The 21,643-nt window shown below is 55.5% G+C and overlaps 3 protein-coding genes across 3 annotated transcripts; 1 reads left to right on the top strand and 2 right to left on the bottom strand.

Annotated features, from left to right (window-relative positions):
* Positions 1-1,518: 1,518 nt before the first annotated feature.
* On the bottom strand, positions 1,519-9,186 carry LOC149299348 (alanine--tRNA ligase, cytoplasmic-like). Its single transcript, XM_089486440.1, has 20 exons — positions 9,043-9,186; positions 8,627-8,815; positions 8,397-8,542; positions 8,055-8,246; positions 7,796-7,940; positions 6,285-6,430; positions 6,098-6,206; positions 5,751-5,901; positions 4,736-4,860; positions 4,222-4,366; positions 3,783-3,961; positions 3,576-3,689; positions 3,215-3,421; positions 2,950-3,134; positions 2,705-2,813; positions 2,509-2,622; positions 2,319-2,438; positions 2,112-2,198; positions 1,832-1,945; positions 1,519-1,701 (listed from the first exon to the last, which is right to left on the bottom strand). Exons 1-20 carry the CDS (start codon positions 9,184-9,186, stop codon positions 1,519-1,521), a joined length of 2,904 nt encoding a protein of 967 aa, XP_089342566.1.
* A 2,287-nt stretch (positions 9,187-11,473) lies between these two features.
* On the top strand, positions 11,474-13,887 carry LOC149299347 (fibulin-7-like). The gene is made up of 7 exons (XM_089486355.1): positions 11,474-11,539; positions 11,656-11,998; positions 12,150-12,320; positions 12,584-12,715; positions 13,077-13,217; positions 13,294-13,432; positions 13,527-13,887. Exons 1-7 carry the CDS (start codon positions 11,474-11,476, stop codon positions 13,885-13,887), a joined length of 1,353 nt encoding a protein of 450 aa, XP_089342481.1.
* Positions 13,888-15,502: 1,615 nt separating this feature from the next.
* LOC149299346 (pyruvate dehydrogenase phosphatase regulatory subunit, mitochondrial-like) lies at positions 15,503-21,113 on the bottom strand. Its single transcript, XM_089486354.1, has 17 exons — positions 21,004-21,113; positions 20,315-20,448; positions 19,982-20,063; positions 19,701-19,864; positions 19,472-19,593; positions 19,106-19,223; positions 18,856-19,005; positions 18,436-18,628; positions 18,118-18,242; positions 17,605-17,760; positions 17,365-17,498; positions 17,111-17,259; positions 16,909-17,021; positions 16,735-16,829; positions 16,452-16,541; positions 16,024-16,206; positions 15,503-15,874 (listed from the first exon to the last, which is right to left on the bottom strand). Exons 1-17 carry the CDS (start codon positions 21,072-21,074, stop codon positions 15,503-15,505), a joined length of 2,451 nt encoding a protein of 816 aa, XP_089342480.1. The 5' UTR covers positions 21,075-21,113.
* Between the last annotated feature and the right edge of the window lie 530 nt (positions 21,114-21,643).

The following is a 21,643-nucleotide window of genomic DNA, read 5'->3' as shown; positions in this document are numbered from 1 at the left end:
TGGGCCTTGCTGCCCTCTGGTGGGGATGGATGATTATTGCACCGAGAGAAGCTGCTGGTAAATTAAATAAATAGTGAGTGTGTTCTTCATGCAGCATACAGATTATAGAAACAATGATGGCACTGGGCAAATCAGACTCCATTAAACATATATGTATTCATAGGCTGTCATGCAGTATATGGTGTAATATTATATCTGACATGTACTTCACTCACGCTCAGTTCACATGATGATGCCAAAGGATAACAAATCCTAACTTCACACCAATTAATCTGACATGCAATTACATAGTATGTCCACAAGACGGCGCCAAAGTATAACAAAATCCAATTTAATATTGTTAATGGAACCGTCATGCACACCAGTGACCAGCAGGGGTCCTAACTTCGCACCATTTAAGCTGACATGTATTTACATAGTATGTCCACAGGACGGCGCCAAAGTATAACAAATTCCAATTTAATATTGTTAATAGAACCGTCATGCACACCAGTGACCAGCAGGGGTCAGCATTTTCATGACAAAATTATATGATATATTTGGGCCTTGCTGCCCTCTGGTGGGGATGGATGATCATTGCACCGAGTGAAGCAGCTGGTAAACGAAATAGTGAATGTGTTCTTCATGCAGCATACAGATTATGGAAACAACATCATGGGGTAAATCAGACTCCGATGAATATATATGTATTCCTATGTTCATTGCTGCCCCCCTGGTGGGGATGGATGATCATTCCACCGAGCTGCTGGTTAATAAAATGCATCTGCAACTAATGCAATAAACGCCACTGCAGGTGACATGAAGGGTCCTGATGTCGGTTTTTATCATCACCATCTTGCATTTATATAGCGCAAACACCATACGCAGCGTTTCTTACAATGCATGTCTGACCCCTTGTATACAAGACTGGAAATGACAGACTGAGACAAACCCATACATTTGGTGGAGAGCCCTGCCCATATTACCTGCCATGGAGAAAGGTCACTTCTCTAGCGAGGTCTCCTGCAGCTGGATGCAGAGGTAGCAGAGTTAAGCTCAGGATCGCCCCTGCCATTACTCAGAGTACCTCTTTATTAAGGAGTCCCGCGTGACCATGCACTCAGTAACACAGAAGACACCGTGACATTGCATGATTTTTATTTTACATGAATGATTTTCTACAACATACAATACTTAGAATGTTAGCACTGAGCCCGAACAGCGACGGCGGTACAGATTTTAACAGAGGGAGCCGGGTTCGAGCGGGGATGGGGCTGATTTTTGCAATGTCCCAATAGGAGGGATGGATTCGGCTCAATGTATCCGTCACATTTCTAGAGACGCGTGTAATCTGGTGTAAACCAGTGGAAGTAGTCACACTCCATGTATTGGAAGAATCTGGTCTGCCAAAGCAGCATTTGACTACCATGCGTGAAACAAGAGATCCACGGAATCAACCCCTTCACTGCTGGACGGAAGCCCTGCTTTATATTACTGGAGGTGGTGAGTGGGGTTGATGTGGAGATGAGTATCTGACATTCAGTTCTTCATAGACAGTTTAAGTTTAGCAAAGTCTTCAGCCAGCCTCAGCACCTCGGAGAGACAGCCTACATTCTTTCCCGTGGCCTGAGCAGACGTGTCCTTCCCTCCTCCTTTTCCATCCATCAATTCACATACCTGCTGCACCCATTCGCTGGCCTTGAGACCCTTATCTGCCGCTCCCTGCAAATCGACACAACGCACGTTAAAGAAGCCCCAGAAAGCTCGCTGCTTGGCAAGCCCATAAGTCTAATAAATGCCTTTTAGTAGAACTCAGAAAAGACATGAGAATTCAAAGAGATGAGCCTATTACCTGAGGCACCTGACACAAACACGTAATCTTCCCGGCATCGTTATCTACAGTAAAGATAATGGCTGCAGTGTTTGGCGACTGAGACTTCAGGAGTTTCAGGGATTCGTTCACAGCCTGTTTAAAAAAAACAAAAAGAAGAGCGATAGATCAGAAGACGTCTTGGAGATGAAACCCGACATGCAAAGTGCTGCGAGGCAGCTCTGGAGACTGGTGCTGCAGCCACGCTCGGGGTGACCCTTCCAATCAAGCAGCCCCGCGGTGGCTCGTGTCTGCGCAGTACCTTGGCAGAAGCTCCACTCTCCATCTCTAGGACAAGCAGCGGCTGGTTGGGGTTGTTTTCAATCAGCTGTTTGGTCTTTTCCAAGACCTGACAAAATCAAACACAACCACATAAAATATTATTATTATTAGGTCTGTGAATTTACTGCGTATGAGTAATAAATACAACCCTGTATATATATCCAGAAAACTCCGTGATATCACTTACCCGTTTCTGAATATCGGCTTTGCTGGCACGGTCCAGATCGTCCATGGCTTTCTTCAAGGTTTTTAGCTGCTCTCTGAGCTCATCCTTTTGCCACTGAGAGATGACGGCTGTGGCCAGAGTCTGAAAGAAGAAGCCCCCGTTAATAAGAGCACGCACCGGCCCATCACCGGTACATCCCCCGCGCCTGTACCTCGCTGAGATCTGCTATTTCTTTCTGCACGTCCTTGTTGGGGGAAGTCTGCTGCTTCACTTTGCCCTCCAATGTGGAGAGCGCAGCCTTCAGAGCCTCCTGTTTGCGCACAGCCTGCGATACAGGATCGGGGTTAGCGGGTAGCCATTCCCAGAGCGATCGTAGCGGGGCTCCTGTAGCGTGCGGAAATACTCACCTTAACCGCCTCGGCCCCGGTGACAGCCACAATCCTACGGATCCCTTTGGCAATGGCCTCTTCTGTGACGATGACAAACGTACCGGCGTGGCCGGAATTCTGCAGGTGTCTGGAGAGTGACAGCGCCACGAATGGTTAAAAGTCAGCGGCAGCCGAGAGGTACCGGCTCGCTACGCTCGGTATAGGAGTAATATAAAATATATTATATATATATATATATATATATATATATAGGGTTCACTCACGTTCCTCCGCAGAACTCCACCGATGTCACAGAACCGGCAGGACCGGAGGGGTCGGCAATCAGAGTCTCCACAGGGATTCCCACCGACACGACGCGTACAGGGTCAGGATACGTCTCGTCAAACACGGCACGCAGGCCCTGGATAGCCTTGGCCTCGGCAAGCGGGCAGTCCAAGGAGTACACAACCTGCACACAAACACACCGATCAGTGACCGCAAAGGGTAGATGGGCTCGCAGGCCAGGGCCGGAGAGGGCCGTGCGCTCACCTTGTTCTCCTGAATTAACTGGTTTGCTATCTCCTCCGTTTTGCGGATCTCCTGGGTGCTCATCGCACCCTTAGCTGTGAAGTCAAATCTTAGTCTGTCGGGGGCAACTAAGGAGCCCCTCTGATCGGCCTCCCCGAGGACGGAGCGCAGAGCGAAGTTCAGAATGTGGGTGGCTGTGTGATTGCTCATCACAGGACGGCGCCTCGACTAGAAGAAGGACAGAGGGCTGTCAGCGTTAACCCAACGTGCGGACTTCTGCAAAACCCACCGCGAGGAGACGCTTCCATCAGCCTCGTCCTCCCTTCAGTGTAAGTACATCAGATCCCGGGTGGTCTCGCCATTTGAAGCCCTCGACACTCACCTCATCCACATACAGGTGCACTTTGTCTCCAACTCTCAGGCTGCCGTACAGGGTGCCGACGTGTAGCACGTACCCTCCGCGGACCTGCGTGTTTCTCACCGTGAACTCGGATTTCTGTAACATTTAAGACGCATTTGGGGTAAAGAATAGGCTCAGGGAGAGACTGCCAGGAAACGGAACACGTTCTAGACTCAAGGGGAGACTCACATCCTCACTGCTGTCATCTTCTCGGACCATGTATCCCTCGTCGTACGTCTGCCCGCCTTGCTCCGCATAAAAGCAGGTCTTGTCCAGCACCAGCCCGCACTCCTGCCCCGTGGTGGCTTCCTCCACGAAGGTCTTCTCCCTGCGTATCGCTTTCACCGTTGCCACCAAACGTTCAAATCCTACAAGAAAATAAAACAATGTCTGCGCATCAGCCCAACCTCACCCAGTATCCGCCAGAGGAAAGACTACTCCAAAGACTCATCCAAACTGCATGAAGCCCCCAAAAACAGATCTTTAACGGGACCCTCCTACCGCCCCGGAGTCACAAGGAGTTATTCAACCCCTCAGCATGTAGAATGATCGGGGTTTCTGCCCCTCATGGCCTCGGGATATCAGGAGGAATAAGAGGATGTAACATACATGCATCACGCGTTCTCACCATAAACTCCATCCGTGTTGGACGTGTACTGGTACTTTGCAGAGTCATCCGTTGACTCTAAACCTCGAGCGCGCAGCTCCTCGATCGCATAGATGTCGAGCATTAGAAGGTCCTCGTCTCCAGAGCCCTTCCCCTGAGACTTCAGCTGCGGAGCGGAGAGAAAGCGAGCGGGGCGTGAAGCTACGGATGCGATTGGAGGAAAGCGGGGGAAACGAACCCATAACCGCGTTCCCAGAAAAGAGAAACAAAGATGCTCCATCTAACCCGTGGGCAGCGTGCGGGGTATATTCTGACGAGGCTTATCTCCCCGGCAGCACTCTAGGGTGCTCAATCTCCTGTCCGGATGGGGCAGAAGGGGTGGGGTGGGGTAACAGCGGCCGCACGAAAACGCACCAGGAGGAGGCAGTCATAATCAGAATGCGTTACGATAAGCAGCCTGATCATTAACCCCCCGGGACAATAACTTTCACCCCCTGCTGGTATTAAACATCTGCAGAGAACAGGAGATTCCGACCTGAGCCGCTTTTCTTTCCTCTTCAAAGCTGTCCATATCGACACGAAGACCCCGCTCTTCAGCAATGAGACCGGTCAGATCCACCGGGAACCCATAGGTGTCATACAGCAGCCACGCGGTGTCACCTGCAGGGAGAAGCTTCACAGTGAAGAGGACCACTTCCTACCCAAGCCTACAACTACATCAGGGCCAAAGGGTAACATCTGGTAACACCACACACACACACACACTGTGATCTGGTAACACCACACACACACACACACACACACTGTGATCTGGTAACACCACACACACACACACACACACTGTGATCTGGTAACACCACACACACACACACACACACACTGTGATCTGGTAACACCACACACACACACACACACAATGTGATCTGGTAACACCCCCCCCACACACACACACTCAATGTGATCTGGTAACACCCCCCCCACACACACACACTCAATGTGATCTGGTAACACACACACTCAATGTGATCTGGTAACACCCCCCCCCCCCACACACACACTCACTCAATGTGATCTGGTAACACCCCCCCCCACACACACACACACTCAATGTGATCTGGTAACACACACACTCAATGTGATCTGGTAACACACACACACAATGTGATCTGGTAACACCCCCCCCACACACACACACTCAATGTGATCTGGTAACACCCCCCCCCCACACACACACACTCAATGTGATCTGGTAACACACACACTTAATGTGATCTGGTAACACACACACTTAATGTGATCTGGTAACACCCCCCCACACACACACACACTCACTCAATGTGATCTGGTAACACCCCCCCACACACACACACACTCAATGTGATCTGGTAACACACACACTCAATGTGATCTGGTAACACACACACTCAATGTGATCTGGTAACACCCCCCACACACACAATGTGATCTGGTAACACGCCCCCCCCCAGTCCATGAGATCTGGTGATCCGTTTCCCTCACTCGGAAGGATCCCTTATAACACATTCCCTCACCAGGAATGATCTTGTTGTCTCCCAGGCTGTGGATCTTGCGGTCGAGGATGCGGCGCCCCCTGTTTAAGGTTTTCAGGAACTGATTCTCCTCGTCGTTGATAATATCCTTCACCATATCTGGGTCTTTCTTTAGCTCAGGGAAAGCATCCCCCTACGCAGGAGAGACCCCAATAAATGCCAAACATTACAAACCCAAACAACCCTTATGGTACGAAATCCCAGAACCCGCGGGACACGCAGATGCCGGCCGACTAAACGGTGCAACCAAGAGCTCGATGCTGCAACAAACACGCCACCAAACTCACAACATACGAGTGTACATACAATACAGCGTGACGACAACTTACCAGCGACTCGACCACCACATCGACCAGCGTGGAGAAAAAGCCCTTGGCTGCGTTGAGCTTCTCGTGCGCGTACCTCACCGCCCGCCGAAGAATCCGCCGAAGCACATACCTACAAACGCAGCCATTAGTGCCAGGCAACCGCTCCCGACGGCCCCGCGCGGGGCACGTACGGCGAAGCCGCTCTTACCCTCGCCCCGTGTTGTCTGGCCTCCCTCCGTCAGCAAGCGCCACGGTGATGGTCCGGGCATGGTCTGCCAGCACTCTGTACGCCATATCAATGCCATCTACATCGTCTGCGCCAACCTTTCCAGAATAGGGCCGGGCGCCGGTGCCCTGTTTAAGGAGGCAAAGCACGGGATTTACCAGCAGGAGGCGCCCTCCTCTTCCCCGAGACGAATGACCTTAAAACCCTGGGCTCTCCGCCAATCGTTCAGCAATCCCGACGGGGAGCAAAGGTCCTCCCGACCGGCCTCCCTCCACCCCACCAGCAAACGCTCCCTGCCCACCAGCAAACGCTCCCTGCCCACCAGCAAACGCTCCCCTGCCCACCAGCAAACGCTCCCTGCCCACCAGCAAACGCTCCCTGCCCACCAGCAAACGCTCCCCTGCCCACCAGCAAACGCTCCCTGCCCACCAGCAAACGCTCCCTGCCCACCAGCAAACGCTCCCTGCCCACCAGCAAACGCTCCCTGCCCACCAGCAAACGCTCCCTGCCCACCAGCAAACGCTCCCCTGCCCACCAGCAAACGCTCCCCTGCCCACCGGCAAACGCTCCCCTGCCCACCGGCAAACGCTCCCCTGCCCACCGGCAAACGCTCCCCTGCCCACCGGCAAACGCTCCCCTGCCCACCGGCAAACGCTCCCTGCCCACCAGCAGACGCTCCCTGCCCACCAGCAGACGCTCCCTGCCCACCAGCAGACGCTCCCCTGCCCACCAGCAGACGCTCCCCTGCCCACCGGCAAACGCTCCCTGCCCACCGGCAAACGCTCCCCTGCCCACCGGCAAACGCTCCCCTGCCCACCGGCAAACGCTCCCCTGCCCACCGGCAAACGCTCCCCTGCCCACCGGCAAACGCTCCCCTGCCCACCGGCAAACGCTCCCCTGCCCACCGGCAAACGCTCCCCTGCCCACCGGCAGACGCTCCCCTGCCCACCGGCAGACGCTCCCTGCCCACCAGCAGACGCTCCCTGCCCACCAGCAGACGCTCCCCTGCCCACCAGCAGACGCTCGCTGCCCACCAGCAGACGCTCGCTGCCCACCAGCAGACGCTCGCTGCCCACCAGCAAACGCTCGCTGCCCACCAGCAAACGCTCGCTGCCCACCAGCAAACGCTCCCTGCCAACCAGCAAACACTCGCTGCCCACCAGCAGACGCTCCCTGCCCACCAGCAAACGCTCCCTGCCCACCAGCAAACGCTCCCTGCCCACCAGCAAACGCTCCCTGCCCACCAGCAAACGCTCCCCTGCCCACCAACAAACGCTCCCTGCCCACCAGCAGACGCTCCCTGCCAACCAGCAGACGCTCCCTGCCCACCAGCAGACGCACGCTGCCCACCAGCAGACGCTCCCTGCCCACCAGCAAACGCTCGCTGCCCACCAGCAAACGCTCGCTGCCCACCAGCAAACGCTCGCTGCCCACCAGCAAACGCTCGCTGCCCACCAGCAAACCCGTCCTGAAACACACCATCAACACGCTACCTTCTGAATGGCTTCAAAGTACGGAACGAACAGGTCCGTGTCGTAGTTGGACATCTTGTTCTGCAGGACGGACACCAGCCTCTCCAGCCCCATCCCCGTGTCGATGCTCTTCTTAGGCAGAGGTTTCAGGCTTCCGTCAGATTCTCTAGAAGCCAACGAGGAGAAACGTTACCGGGGCGGCCGCCGTCCGGGCAGAGACCGTAATCACGTCACCGGGCACTGACGCGGGTAAAGCCGGGGCTCGGCCGCCTCTCCTTACCGGTTATACTGGATGAACACCAGGTTCCAGATCTCCAGCACGTCGGGGTCGTCCATATTCACCAGATGGGCAGCATCTCGGCCTCCGATACGGTCGAAGTGTATTTCGCTGCAGGGGCCACAAGGGCCGGTGTCCCCCATCTCCCAGAAATTATCCTTCATGCTTCCTGGTAGAATGCGGCTCTCTGGAAGCCTGAAAGAAAATGTTGTGGGTGGACGGGGGGACCGGCAACTATAACCGGCCAACGCGGGCCCTTCTGGGGGTCAGAGACATAGCGGAAGAGCATCGCATTAACACGCACACGCAACGCGCACACACACACCACACACGTCTGGCACATACCCCAGGCTCAGCCAAATCCCTTTACACTCCAAGTCAGGATCCAGTCCAGCCGCCTCGTTTCCCCCGAAGTAGGTGACGTACAGTCGCTCGATATCAATGCCGAACTCCTTGGTGAGTAGATCCAGCGCCAGCTTACACGCCAACTCCTGCTCAACAACAAACCTCGGCTCATTAAACTGCCGAACATGCGCAGCATCCCCCAAACAGCCACAACTGCCAGCCCGCCTCACCTTGAAGTAATCTCCGAAGGACCAGGACCCAAGCATCTCGAAGAAGGTGTGATGGTAGACATCCTTGCCCACGTCGTCGAGATCGTTGTGTTTGCCTCCTGCGCGGATGCACTTCTGCGTGTTGGCTGCGCGGGTGAGCTTTGCCATGGGGTGAGACGGATCGATCGTATTGAGAAAGATCGGCTTAAACTGAGGAGAGAGAGGAGAGCGGCCATTTCACTTCCAGATAACGCAGCCCCGGAACCACCATGGTGCATGCCTGCGCCGAGTAAGCAGAGCTGACCACGACGGCCTATCGCTCGCTTATCTGCCGCCGCCGGGTAAAGCGCCAGGCACTCAGCCGCCGGGTAAAGCGCCAGGCACTCAGCCGCCGGGTAAAGCGCCAGGCACTCAGCCGCCGGGTAAAGCGCACTCACCTGATTCATGCCTGCGTTGGCGAAGAGCAGTGTGGGGTCGTCCAGCGGCACGGTGGCGGATGAGTGGACGTACGAGTGGCCGTTATCCTTAAAGAAGTCGATGAACTTCTGCCGGACCTCGCGAGCCGTCATCGCTGTGTTCATGGTGACTCCGTGACCTTTGGGGGGCAGAAAGGAGCAGGTGTGGGCCCGGGGTTAATTGTGCAGCGCTGTGGAATATGATGGTGCTACATAATAATATTACCAGACTACAGAGATTCTACCACCCCCAGGGCTATCTTACCCAACACAACGGGACCCCTACTGCACTAGCCGGGGTCTCTTACACCACAGCGACCCCTCCTTTCCTCTATGGTATCCAATACAGTAATGCCCCCACACGGGGTATCTAAGAATTACCCCCATAACGCAGTGACAGCCCTAATGCCCCACCTAGGGTATCTAACGCAGAACAGACCCCTCGCACACCCTGCAAACTCCAGTACCGCAGCCACCTGCCAATAACCTACCCCACTGCCGCAACTGCCTCGAGTCTCTACCGTAACACACGCGCTAAGCGCAAGCTGCAGATGGGTATATGTCCCACCCACCGGCTGAGCGATTGGCCCGCGGGGCCAAGTCCCAGTGTCTGGTTGGTCGGTACGGTTGTCAGTCAGAAACGAGGAGGCAGTGTGGGAAACGCCGGCTGATGCAACGTCAAGTACGGCAAGGCCGGGTCACGTGATGGGGCCCCACTAGGGGGTGGTGATGTGACCCCTACCAGGGGATTTGCGATGGTCGCGGTCCATGCTTCTGACTAGCCAGTGAGGAGGGGCGGGGCAGGGAATGTGGCCCCTGAGAAGAGTAGGAGGGGGCAGGAGATGTCGCCCCGGTAGGGAACATGTGGCCCCACTGAGGAAGAGGGTCAGAGAATGGGATGAGAAGGGGATGGCGGGATGTGCTGCCCCCTGCAGTATGTGGCAGGCGTCACGGGGTAACTTCTGCGAGGTCATACATGACATGCGCTGCAGGGGGCAACACTGTACCTGCCCGCGGACTGGCACTGTGGCCCCAGAGAGGAGGAAAGGGACTGTATGACCCCACAGCGGCCCCCTCTGAAACATGGCGCCGGCTGACTCGCTGCGTGATATTTCTGCTTTAATGGTCTGTCACGGAGTGATACATATCACCTGCTGTGGCTGTGGCGTTGAGCTGTGGTCATGCGCTGCGCATGACCACAGCTCAACGCCACAGCCACAGCAGGTGATACGTGAATAACCTTTCACGTACAGAAAGCAGAGGCTGCATGGTTTGCGACATTAGTGGAGCTATAACACTCACTCACACTTAAACAAGCACACGCACTCACTGTCCGGGGGCTTTATTTCAGGGGAGCTCTCACTATGCTGCAGACATTACTGTACGTGAAACAGGGATGTGAATAACCTTTCCCTCATGCCGGGTGAGTGGTGGTTTTCTCCTGTATGGGGGGGGGGGGTGAGTGGTGGTTTTCTCCTGTATGGGGGGGGGGGTGAGTGGTGGTTTTCTCCTGTATGGGGGGGGGGGGTGAGTGGTGGTTTTCTCCTGTATGGAGGGGGGGAGCGGTGGTTTTATCCGGTATGGAGGGGGAGAGGGGTGGTTTTCTCCTGTATGGGGGGGGGGGGGGCGATGTTTTTCTCCTGTATGGAGGGGGTGAGTGGTGGTTTTCTCCTGTATGGGGGGGTGAGTGGTGGTTTTCTCCTGTATGGGGGGGGAGTGGTGGTTTTATCCGGTATGGAGGGGGAGAGGGGTGGTTTTCTTCTGTATGGGGGGGGGGAGCGGTGGTTTTCTCCTGTATGGGGGGGTGGCGATGTTTTTTTCCTGTATGGGGGGGGGGGTAAGTGGTGGTTTTCTCCTGTATGGAGGGGGTGAGTGGTGGTTTTCTTCTGTATGGAGGGGGTGAGTGGTGGTTTTATCCTGTATGGGGGGGGCGATGTTTTTTTCCTGTATGGAGGGGGGGGGGGAGCGGTGCCCGTAGCCCCGCCTGGGGTGCCTGCTTCCCCTGACTCCGCCTGGTCGGGGAGGGTACGGAGGGATCGGCCCCCGCGTGGAGGTTGGGACGGGTATCGTAGTCACATCAGATCAGGACGCGCACCAAGCGACATCTCAGCCTCTGGCCGCCTGCGCTGCAGGGACTGCGTGCGATTGGCTCGGGACACACGGCGCGGAGCGGATTGGTGAGATCCGATTTTATTTACTTTCTTAGTGGGAAAATTTTTAAATGAGTTAAAAAATGGAATTTGTTGTAAAATTCCCAACTCGGGGTTACAGAGAACCCTGTCTCGGAGAGCAGAGGCTGCGTGGTTTGAGACATTAGTGGAGCTGTAACACTCACACTCACATACACTCTCTCACACTTACACAAGCACACGCACTCACCGTCCGGGGGCTTTATTTCAGGGGCGCTCTCACAATGCTGCAGACATTACTCCTGCTGAGCCTCTCCCTTCAGCTGATGGATGTCGCTTTGGGTCAGGAGGTGAGTGAGACTTGGTGTGAAGAGTAGGAGGTAAGTGGGACTCGGGGTGAGGGACAGGAGAAGAGTGGCACTCGGAGTAAGTGGCAGGAGGTGAGTGGCACTCGGGTGAGGGGCAGGAGAAGAGTGGCACTCGGAGTGAGGGGCAGGAGAAGAGTGGCACTCGGAGTGAGGGGCAGGAGAAGAGTGGCACTCGGAGTGAGGGGCAGGAGAAGAGTGGCACGCGGAGTGAGGGGCAGGAGGTGAGTGGCGCTCGGAATAAGTGGCAGGAGGTGAGTGGCACTCGGGTGAGGTTGCGTTTGTATCCGCAGAGCTGTTTGGAGCAGAGAGAGGCTCTGAAAACCCTGCGGCAGCTTCAGAAACTTCTCACGGAGCACGAAACGTCCAACCAGCGGGGGCTGAAAACCCTGAACCGGAGACTCACTCGGCTGAGAGACCTCCTGACCAAAGGAGACCCCGCAGGTAGGGAGCGGCAGCCCCCCGCGCAGGTAGATGCCCCTCCAGATACAGCCGGAGCTTCTGTTACCAACAATGAATCGTCTCTGCCCCCGTGATGTCATAGTTACTGGGGCCAGTAATCTACTTACCCCGGAATGTGGTTATTTCATTGCAGAGAGCTGTCCTCGTGTAAAGCCCCCCCGTCACGGGCGCATACTGGGAGGAAAAACAAAAGCTGGGCATGAGATCCACGTCGCGTGTGACCCCGGCTTCCAGCTTCTGGGCTCCGAGACACGGACCTGCCTGGGCAACCGGACGTGGAGCGGGGAGCCGGCCGCCTGCGCAGGTACGCCGTCCTTCCCGCAGCGCGCTTCTGGGGAGGTGATGCGTTTTACGCGCCCCGCTGCCCGTGATGACATCAGCGCCAGGTTTGATGTCATTATATTGCATCTCAGTTTTAGACGGCACACGGATGGAGCCGGCCGGCGGGTCTCCTCATTTAGTGATAAACCGGGACTGGCCGTCCCCTCCTCCAGCTGTGACGGGGGCCGTTATCATAATGCCCCGGGGGCCACGGCGTGTGACGAGAACGTCTCTCTCTTCCAGCAGCGGCGGCAGCAGAACCGTCTCCCGCAACAAACAGCTCTTCCCTTCGCCCGGCGAAATGCTCCTCGCTCCCCGGTGTCCAGCGCTGTACCTGCGATCCCGGCTACCTGATCCAGCCCGGCGCCCTGTGCCAGGGTGAGAATGACATCATAACACATGATGCGTGAGGCACCGCGGCATTCAAATACATGATATAAACCGCATTACACAGACACGTTCTCGTCAGCCGCTCTCTGCCCCTACTAACCCCCCTCCCTCTGTCCCCCCGTAACCCCCTCTCACTCTGTCCCCCCCGTATCCCCCTCTCGCTCTGCCCCCCCTGTAACTCCCTCGTTCTGCCCCCCCGTAACCCCCCTCCCTCTGTCCCCCCTGTAACCGCCTTGTTCTGCCCCCCCGTAACCCCCTTTCGCTCTGCCACCGTAACGCCCTCACTCTGCCCCCCCCGTAACGCCCTCTCGCTCTGTCCCCCCCGTAACCCCCTCGCTCTGTCCCCCAGACGTGGATGAATGCAGTCTGTTCCAGAGCCGCCGGGCCGGTTCCAGAATCTGCGTCCACGAGTGCGTGAATACCCCGGGCTCGTACCGATGCGTGTGTCCGCAGGGCTATGTCCCGGAGCCGGAGCAGAATAGCTGTAAAGGTGAGTCTCCGGCCCGCACGCCGCGCTCTGAAGCCCCCGGCGGTCCCCGCACTCACGCCGCCGCACTCTTTTGCAGACGTAGACGAGTGTCTGGCGGAGCAGCCTCCTTGCGCCGGGCCGGAGAAATGCGTTAACCTGTTTGGGGGGTTTGTTTGCGTCGACCCGGAGTGCCCCAGACCCCGGCAGAACACGAGCTACATCAAGACGTCGGCCCGGTGAGTGCCGCCCCTGCCACCCGTGCGTGTTTCCCGAGACGGCTCCCGCTCGGCCCCTCGCGCCGTTACCGTTTCCTCTCGTCTCTCCATGCAGAAAGTGCGAGCGGACCCCGTGTCCCATGGGGAGCAGCAGCTGCACGGACGCCCCCCATTCCATCTCCTTCCACTACCTCGCGTTGCAGTCGCAGCTTCCCGTCCCGAGGGTCTTGTTCACCATGAGCGCCCAGAAGTCGTTGGGCAGCAGCCAGCGCTTCTCCATCGTCAGGGGCAGAAGTCAGCGGGGATTACTGGTGCGGCCAGCCGGCGGCCACCGCGGAGAGCTGGTCCTGGAGCGCTCGCTCAGTGGCCCCGCAGAGCTGCAGCTGGACGTGGAAATGGCAGAGATGTCCCCCCACGGAGCGCTGGGCAGACACGTCTTTTCTCTCACCATCTTCGTATCCCAATACCCGTTCTGAGCGAAGCGGGCACGGCCCGCGGGGGGCCGAAGGTCCGAGTGCGCGCCCCGGGTAGGTTAAGGCGTTCGGGGGGCCCGGTAAGCGATTTGGCTGAATCCGTAGAACCGCAGCGAAGGAATGCGTCTCGGCGTCGCATTTCTGTGCTAATTTGTTCTGCTTTGAATAAACGGCTGGCAGTCTGGTAAATAAACATGTTTACTCTGTACAGACGCTGGGGCCGGCCTGTACGATGTTTACAGGAATCTCTGCTGCAGCAAATCATGAAGGTAACGAGTACCCGCTGGCCGGGCGGGGGGCCGAGAGCCGCTGAGAAAGCTGGGTGATCCGGTGATGCCGCGGCCAAAACCTCCGGTGCATAAAGAGGAGCCGCAGCAGCTTCAACCTGTCCGCTCGCTGGGCTTCTGGACGGAAGCTCGCGGTGACCGTCCCAGCTTTCTCTCGTTTGCACGGCTCATCAAGCCTTGTGGTCTGGCTCTGCACGGACCGCTGAGTAATAATAGTTGCTGGGAAAACTGAATATTGCGCTGCTATGACTTCTGTGCATGCGCTGCTAGCCCCAAGCCCAGGAAGGGTTACTGAGTCGCCGGCGGCTGGCTGCGTTGGAGATCACCGTGTGCAGCCAGGCTCCGAGACCCACACAAAGATGGGCTTGTTGGATGAACAGGGAGGAGAGGGCGATTTGTTGTCGGGTGCACGGGATGCGGCGCTGCATGCGTCTCCTCTCCAGAAATAACAGACCTCAGATTAACCCGACACAAGCCGCCATTTACAGAGACCGGCGCGCCCCCCCCCGTAGAACATACCCCAAAACATAAGGGACCTTACTACCTAAAGACCACCATCATCTCATCACAGACCCCCGCCAGATAAACGGTAAGCTCTGCCCTGTCGCATAGTCCCCAGTCCTGAGATCCACAACCATTTGGGCTGCGCAGCATTACAAGACAAAAAGCCTTTGGAGTTATTTTATTGTTATTTATATACAGTAACAATAAAAAGGATTGTATAAAACACTCCTGCGCTGTGTAGTTGGCAGCAGGGACACCCCCACGTGGGGTACCTCGGGGACCTCGTGCCCTAAATGCTGTAATACTGCACTGTATGCTGGACTATGTCGCCCGTCTGCTTTGGGGGCTAGAGCCCTCCCTGTGGCCCCCGGGGTCCCTACCTACAGAGACACGAAAACCCATTCCTAAGCAGCAGAGAGAAGAGGGTCCGAGGGGGTCTCGGGTAACGGGGTTTGGCAAATCTTATGTTCTACGAGGGGTTAGAAGCCCCAGGTGTCTGCGCCCCTGCGCAGCTTCGCTCTGCCACAAAGGACTTGCTCCCCGAGTATAAAATGCATAAACGCTTTACTGTTCTGGGCAAACGTCAGGACTGTGTCTACTAAACCATGAAAAGCGGACTATAAGAGTTATTAGAGTTTGAGGCTCTTAGTAAACGTAGCCCTTCTTACATTCATTGCACTTTCCCATTTGATTTTGGGGTTTTTCAATCCATGCATCCAATGGGCACGATCCCGGTGACCGGGAGCCCCCAATGCCCCCTCTGACAGCACATCCCCTCCTGATGTCCCGTAAGTGCCAGAGTTCTGCCCATTTCCTCCTCCAACTCCTTAATACCCCAACTCCAGATCCTCCTTGCGGCGGCGCTGGGTAAACAGGGAGCTGAAGGGGTACAGCTTGGCTTTGGCCTGGAACCGCTGGCCGGCGATCTCTATCTCGTAATCTCCCCGGTTGATGAAGTCCGGGGTGACCGGCTGCTGGCTGTGGACAAAGCCCAGGCACACGTGTCTGCCCAGGGTGTAGCTGTAGGCGCTGCTGCTGGTCTTGCCCACATGCTCCCCGTTGCGGTAAATTGGCTCTCCCCACCAGGGCCAGAGGTCCAGGTCCGTGTCATGGTCCTCTAGTATGAACATGGTGAACCGCTTGAGCACTCCGTCCTCGCGCTGCCGCAGCAAGGCTTCCCGGCCTATGAAGTCGTAGCCCTGGCAGTAAAGAGGGGGCAGTTATACAGGCTATTCCATACATCTGGCTCTGATATGAGCATATGCATACATGTATGGCTTCTAGCCGTGCTTCCCATGACCGTGAACATGCACCACTCATCTTGGACAGGCCAAGGAGTCCATTGTACCTTGTCTAGTTTCACCCGAAATTCCCTCCCGCACTCCAGAGGGGTGGTGAAGGCATCCAGGTCCTGACCCCAGAAGGCAAAGAACTTCTCGATGCGCAGACTCCTCAGCGCGTAGTAGCCTGCGTTGCGGATGCCGTACTTCTGCCCCACATTCATCAGCTCATTGTAGACGTGCAGCGCGTACTAAAGGTGAAGAAGTACAAGAAAGCGTCGGGAAGCCCCCAGGTTGGCCGAGGACATTGCGCATGTACTGATACGCTCCCGGCAGCGAAACACACAACCAAAGGGCCAAACCATTCCAGTAAAAGACACGCAAGTTACGCTTTACCAAACCATCTATAGAGCGCAAAGTCAGCCGTCACCCAGAGACTCTGCACCGAGCTGTAAGATTATTATTAATGCAGCGCAGGGGCAGCAGCTTGACTCACCTCAATGGGAATGTACAAGGTGAAGCCCGGCTCTCCTGTGTGGGTCATACTCATCACTCGGATCCCATTGGCGTAGCCCACACTCATCTCCTGCAATGGAAGGGGTTAAGGGCTAAAGCAAGGGGAAATGTATGTGTATATATATATATATATATATATATATATATATATATATATATATATATATATATATATATATATATGTATATATATCTATATACTCACACACCAGACTGCAGGGGAATGAGGAGGAATAAGCACCGCTCCAAATAGAATGACTCACCTTGCAGAATAAAGATGGGAAGTGTTCTGGCGTCATAGGGGCGTAAGATAACTCCGACAGCACATCCACGGCCCGCGGCCCGATCAGGTTTAGAGCTGCAGGGAAAGAAACAGCACACGATGCACCCCGGCACTAACTCCCACCTCGCTACAGACCTCTCTCCCCCACACATACCCGTATACTTCCAGGTGACGTCCTCCAATACCAGATCGCTGTCACCGGGCATGTTCTGCCGCAGCCAGGACCAGCAGTGGACCTGCTGATCTGTGGGGGAGATCATGAAGAAGCTGCAAGAAAAAGTAGAGGTCACCCGCAGGACAGGGGCTGAGTGGGCTCAACACGTCTAACGCCGCAGAAAGCGAGTGGGCGAGCGTACCGGCGTTTGTTGAGCCGGACGATACTGCAGTCGTTCTCATAGCCTCCCCTTTCGTTCAGCATTCCCGTGTGAACGATGTGTCCCACCGGCACATCCAGGTCATTGGAGAAAAGGTACTGCAGGGTGTCTAGAGCCTGGTCTCCAGGAGACTGCGAGAGACAGAACATACCCTGAGAACGGGGGCAGGCAAGGGACCGGCCGGAGGGGGCCAGGGGTGCAAACACGGAGGGATGAAAGGGGAGATCCGGACTCACGCTGATCTCAAACTTTGTGAAGGATGACATGTCGATAACGCAGACAGCCTCCTTACAGCACTTCACCTCCGACCCCACAATGTCAAACCAGTCGGGCTTGTAGAACGTCTTGCTCTGATCAAGCGCCAGAAGGTCTAAGGGTGAGAGGATCCAGTAAGTATGGCGCGTTGGCACCGGAGCTAACCGTGCACTTTGTGCTTGTTCACGTTCCCATGTAAACCCTCGTAGATTGTAACTAACCTTTACCAGGGGGCACGAAGTACTTTGCCCTCTCGAAGCCATGTTTCTCCATCCACCGGGCGCCTTGGGTATCGAGGCGGTCATAAAGGGGCGAGGTGCGCAGCTGCCGACCCGTCTGGAAGTCCCAGCGTGGTACCTTCAGGTCGTAGATCAGGGCTGCAAGGGTTAAAAGGTAATGGAGAGGGACCTTTATGGCAAAATATCGTGCAACATTCAGACAACTACAAACATCAAAAGGTATGAGGAGCACAAACACTGCATGCAGACTACGAGAAAGAAGACTTCGTGCCCTTATCATCATGATACCCAAAGACCCCCACAAAGCCGCTTATCGACATATAAAATCATGTGATGTGTGTATTAGCTTGCTATTTCAGCCACGTCTGGATCCTTTCTATGCCCTGAGCACACGCACTTCCCGGGCTCATCATAGTAACCAACTTCCCCCCCCCCCCCCAAAGAACAAATAAAACAACAACCAACGATCGCCTCATCACCAACAGTCTCGCTTACGCATAACCTCCATGACTCGGTGTCTCAGGAACGTCCGGCTGCTCTGTAGGGCTCCGAAACGCTTTATGTCCAAGGGCCACACGTTGTCTTGAGGGTAGCCATGCACCATCCACTCCGCAAGGAACCTGGACAGGAAGAGCAGAGGGAGCATTTAACGTCCACTTACGCTTTCTTACCCTTTAACTCCCGTTACTGGAAACGCACAGATATCACAAGAAACACGTGTCAGTATTTGGGGCTCCTCCTATACGCCGTAGATACAGAGAAGAGGTCCGTCTGGAAGGCGCGCAGTTGGTACGGCGGGTAACAGGTACTCACTTGCCAGCTCCCCCTCCCAGAGAGCAGCCCTGGGAATTCATGCCCGCGAGGGTGAAGTACCGCAGCAGGTTGGGACTCTCCCCCATCACGCAGCGCATGTCTGGGGTAAAAGACTCCGGGCAGTTCACCAGACGCAGGATCTCCAGGGCTTCCAGAGACGGCATCCGGCGCAACAACGCAGTCAGCAGAGGCTCTAGAGAGGAACCCAAGATCAGCTCTGACAGCAGAAGGCACGACCCCATGTTCTGCCACGCGTAGGTCACATTCAATATCTCAGCGATCGGCCCCCTCCCCGACGCTCCAGCACTTCCGACCAGGACTGCGGCTTCACTTCCCGCCACCCATGACATATTTTTTTAGGGTCATTTACTCTCCGGCCCTGAGCATCCCAATCATATTCTGCACATTAGAAATCAATACCAAAGTGGTCCCAGTCCTCTTGCAAGTTCTGAATCTCTAGCTGATTGCGGCCTTCAGTGAAGATGGGTTTGGGATTCTTCTCAAAGCCACCAGATAGGATCCCTCCTTGCCAGCTCCGGATATAAATTCTCCCATCAGGATCCACCACAGCTGTGAAAAGTACGACATGACGTATAGAACATATAATAACATGTCAACGAAGAGACAACGCTCAGTTACTGCGGGAGAGCGGGGTACTTGGGGCACGTACTGGGTGTGCTGTCCTGTAGCAGGGGCCGCAGCGGACGGGTCTGGAGGTAGAAGTGTTCGCAGGCATGCAGAGGAATGCTGACCGGCTCCTCGTTGGACTGACCCAGCTCATAAGCCCACTGCAAAGAAACCAAGAACACTGCTGACTGGCGGGACATCTCGCGGGATCCCGTGTCCAGAACATACATTAATGGTGTACATGCAGCCAGACAACAGCGTGCAGAGAGTAACTCACACACGTCACACGGGACCAAAGCCCCAAATCCTGCGTCATTAGGAGGCTTATAATTAGTTAAAACAAAAATGGCTGAACAAATAATAATTAAGAAATTAGCATTCTGTTACTGGGCACCCGGCCCCCTCTCACCTGCCCGGCGCAGTTCACAAAATACTCGCAGTCCACCTGCCCCCGATCCGTGTCCACGCCAAACACGTGCCCCTTCTCCACCAGCACATGGTTGACGCTGGTATGTTCATGCACCTGAACCCCTGATAGGAAGAATGTCACATTTAAGAAAAAAATCTCCAATAAAAACTACTTCTAAAAAAGAAATAATATTTGGCATTTTTTTTGGCCAACTGACAAATTCGCTCACCTTTACTCTGTGCGGAGGCTACGAGCGCGAGGGTCACGTCGGCTGTGGACACCACGGCATCTTCGGGAACATACATGGCCCCGACCAGGTCATGTATGTTTATCAGGGGGTGAAGCTCACCCACCTGCTTCGGCGTAATGATCTCACAGGGAATCCCCTTCATCCTATTGGACAGATTTTTGGGAGGGGGGGGGGGGCAAAGGCATCACGCAGTGCTCGTTTATGGCAACTAAACGCCCTGATACCCCAACGACACAGAGCCCACCAAAGCCCTACCTCACCTCAACCTAGACACCATGCGCTTCAGCGATACGAGTCGGTCCTGCGTCTGGGCCAGTGAGATGGACCCACTCCTCGTGTAGCCTGTGGGAGAGATAGTCAGGGAAACATTTTCATTGCCTGCCGCATGACCCAAGGCTTTTGTGTTTCTCTAGCACTCAAGGGGTTAACAGAAAGCCGGGGCTGAATCTGTTAGGAAGCGGGTCACGGGAACCGTTCCATGAAAGCGAAGCTTCGCCCTCGCACGATTCCCTCACACGTGTTCATTTGACACCCGGAGGCAGTGCCAGTAACCTGTTCTCTGTATTACTAAGGGGGAGGGGGCATCGACTCACCTGTTGGGACCCCCGTCTCTTGTTCTAACTGTTGATAAAGTTTATTGGAATAGTCGGCCATCTCCGTCTCAATAGATATGTGCTTTACGGTGCTCACCATGCCGGCACAAAACCGCGTGGAGCCGGCACCCAACCTGCAAGCAAAAGAAACCAAATGGCAAGCAACCAACAAGGTCCCCAGAGTGCCTAACGGCAACAACACGTGCATACGGGCTAACGTCCCTGATATCACCATGCATTATCAAGGGCAAACCCCACAGAGCTTCACCTGCAGGAAGAGCCGCACTAGCCCTTCCCAATGCATAGCTCAATCACCAGGCAGGGCTTACAAAGTGCTCCTCGTTACCTATACATTATGCAGGGCTAACTCACAGGGATCTGCCGTTCATAACGTATGGTGGTATCGGGAACATTACATTCCCAGCGATCCTGGACAGCAGCCCCCAGAAACGGACAGGCTGCTGCTCCCTCATCGCATCACAGGGTCATAAAACACCATCACAATGACATCAGATCCTCACCTTCCAATGGCATGCGGCAAATCCATTGGGTCACACCGGGCCATCGTGGAGCGTAGCCCCATTCTGATCATTACATAGCAGTAGGATAAGAGTACTCGGCCCGTTTTTCGCCCACTACTGACTCGTGCTAGGCTCACCCATCTCGGATCGAAGCAATATTAGGCTCACCTTCCTTGCTCCAGTAACAGGACGTCTTGCCAGCCCATCTTGGCCAAGTGATAAGCCACGGACGCACCCATTATCCCTCCTCCGCAGATGACCACCTGGGCGCGAGGCGGCAGCGGCTGCACCTCTGTGGATGATGCACGTTGAGGGGGGCAAACGCAGCGCCAACCATGTCTCCGCAGAGGGCCGCAGAGGTCCGACAGCAAACGGGCGTGCATTGTGCCAAGGGCCAGAAGTGCTGAAAGTGAGAAAGACGCAGGGCTTAGAATCTTCCACAAGGTCCTTGCTGATGGCCCCAAACCGAGCCAAGCAGCAGCCCCCTTCAACAACGGCGGCCCCCCCCGAGGACAGACGGGGTCCGGGGGCCACATAACACGAGCCACCTCCGCCTCATGCAGCCGATGACTCCGCGAGACCCTCCAAGGTAAAGTGCTGGGAAGGTGAGAGTGACGTCACTACGAGCCAACGGACACAGAGATATAAAGGTGGTCCTATAACCATAGCAACCGAAGGTTCCTGCTGACGGGAAAGTTCTGCGACTTGCTACGGCGATAAGACTTAATAGAGTATAACGACAGCAGAGCCCGATGAGCGCGCACGTGACGTTTACCGTACATATAACGTATATATAACGTATATGATA

Source organism: Sceloporus occidentalis, unplaced genomic scaffold (genome assembly GCF_023333645.1).
Source record: "Sceloporus occidentalis isolate IW3139 unplaced genomic scaffold, rSceOcc1.0.p SCAF_29, whole genome shotgun sequence".
NCBI classification, from domain to species: domain Eukaryota; kingdom Metazoa; phylum Chordata; class Lepidosauria; order Squamata; family Phrynosomatidae; genus Sceloporus; species Sceloporus occidentalis.
Note: the sequence above shows the minus strand (reverse complement) of the source record. Positions and strands in the feature narration are given on the sequence as shown.

Bases quoted from the DNA above. Each gene is read 5' to 3' on its own strand.
- LOC149299346 (XM_089486354.1), bottom strand. From the start codon at position 21,074: ATGGGTGCGTCCGTGGCTTATCACTTGGCCAAGATGGGCTGGCAAGAC. The intron at 19,006-19,105 runs GTACGTGCCCCA...TACTTTTCACAG, and splicing joins GCTACAGGACAGCACACCCA to CTGTGGTGGATCCTGATGGG. The intron at 17,499-17,604 runs GTTAGTTACAAT...TCTCACCCTTAG, and splicing joins CTTCGTGCCCCCTGGTAAAG to ACCTTCTGGCGCTTGATCAG.
- LOC149299347 (XM_089486355.1), top strand. From the start codon at position 11,474: ATGCTGCAGACATTACTCCTGCTGAGCCTCTCCCTTCAGCTGATGGAT. The intron at 11,999-12,149 runs GTAGGGAGCGGC...ATTTCATTGCAG, and splicing joins GACCAAAGGAGACCCCGCAG to AGAGCTGTCCTCGTGTAAAG. The intron at 12,321-12,583 runs GTACGCCGTCCT...CTCTTCCAGCAG, and splicing joins GGAGCCGGCCGCCTGCGCAG to CGGCGGCAGCAGAACCGTCT.
- LOC149299348 (XM_089486440.1), bottom strand. From the start codon at position 9,186: ATGAACACAGCGATGACGGCTCGCGAGGTCCGGCAGAAGTTCATCGAC. The intron at 6,431-7,795 runs GTAGCGTGTTGA...CTCCTTAAACAG, and splicing joins ACTTTGAAGCCATTCAGAAG to GGCACCGGCGCCCGGCCCTA. The intron at 6,207-6,284 runs GTAAGAGCGGCT...CTGCGTTTGTAG, and splicing joins CCAGACAACACGGGGCGAGG to GTATGTGCTTCGGCGGATTC.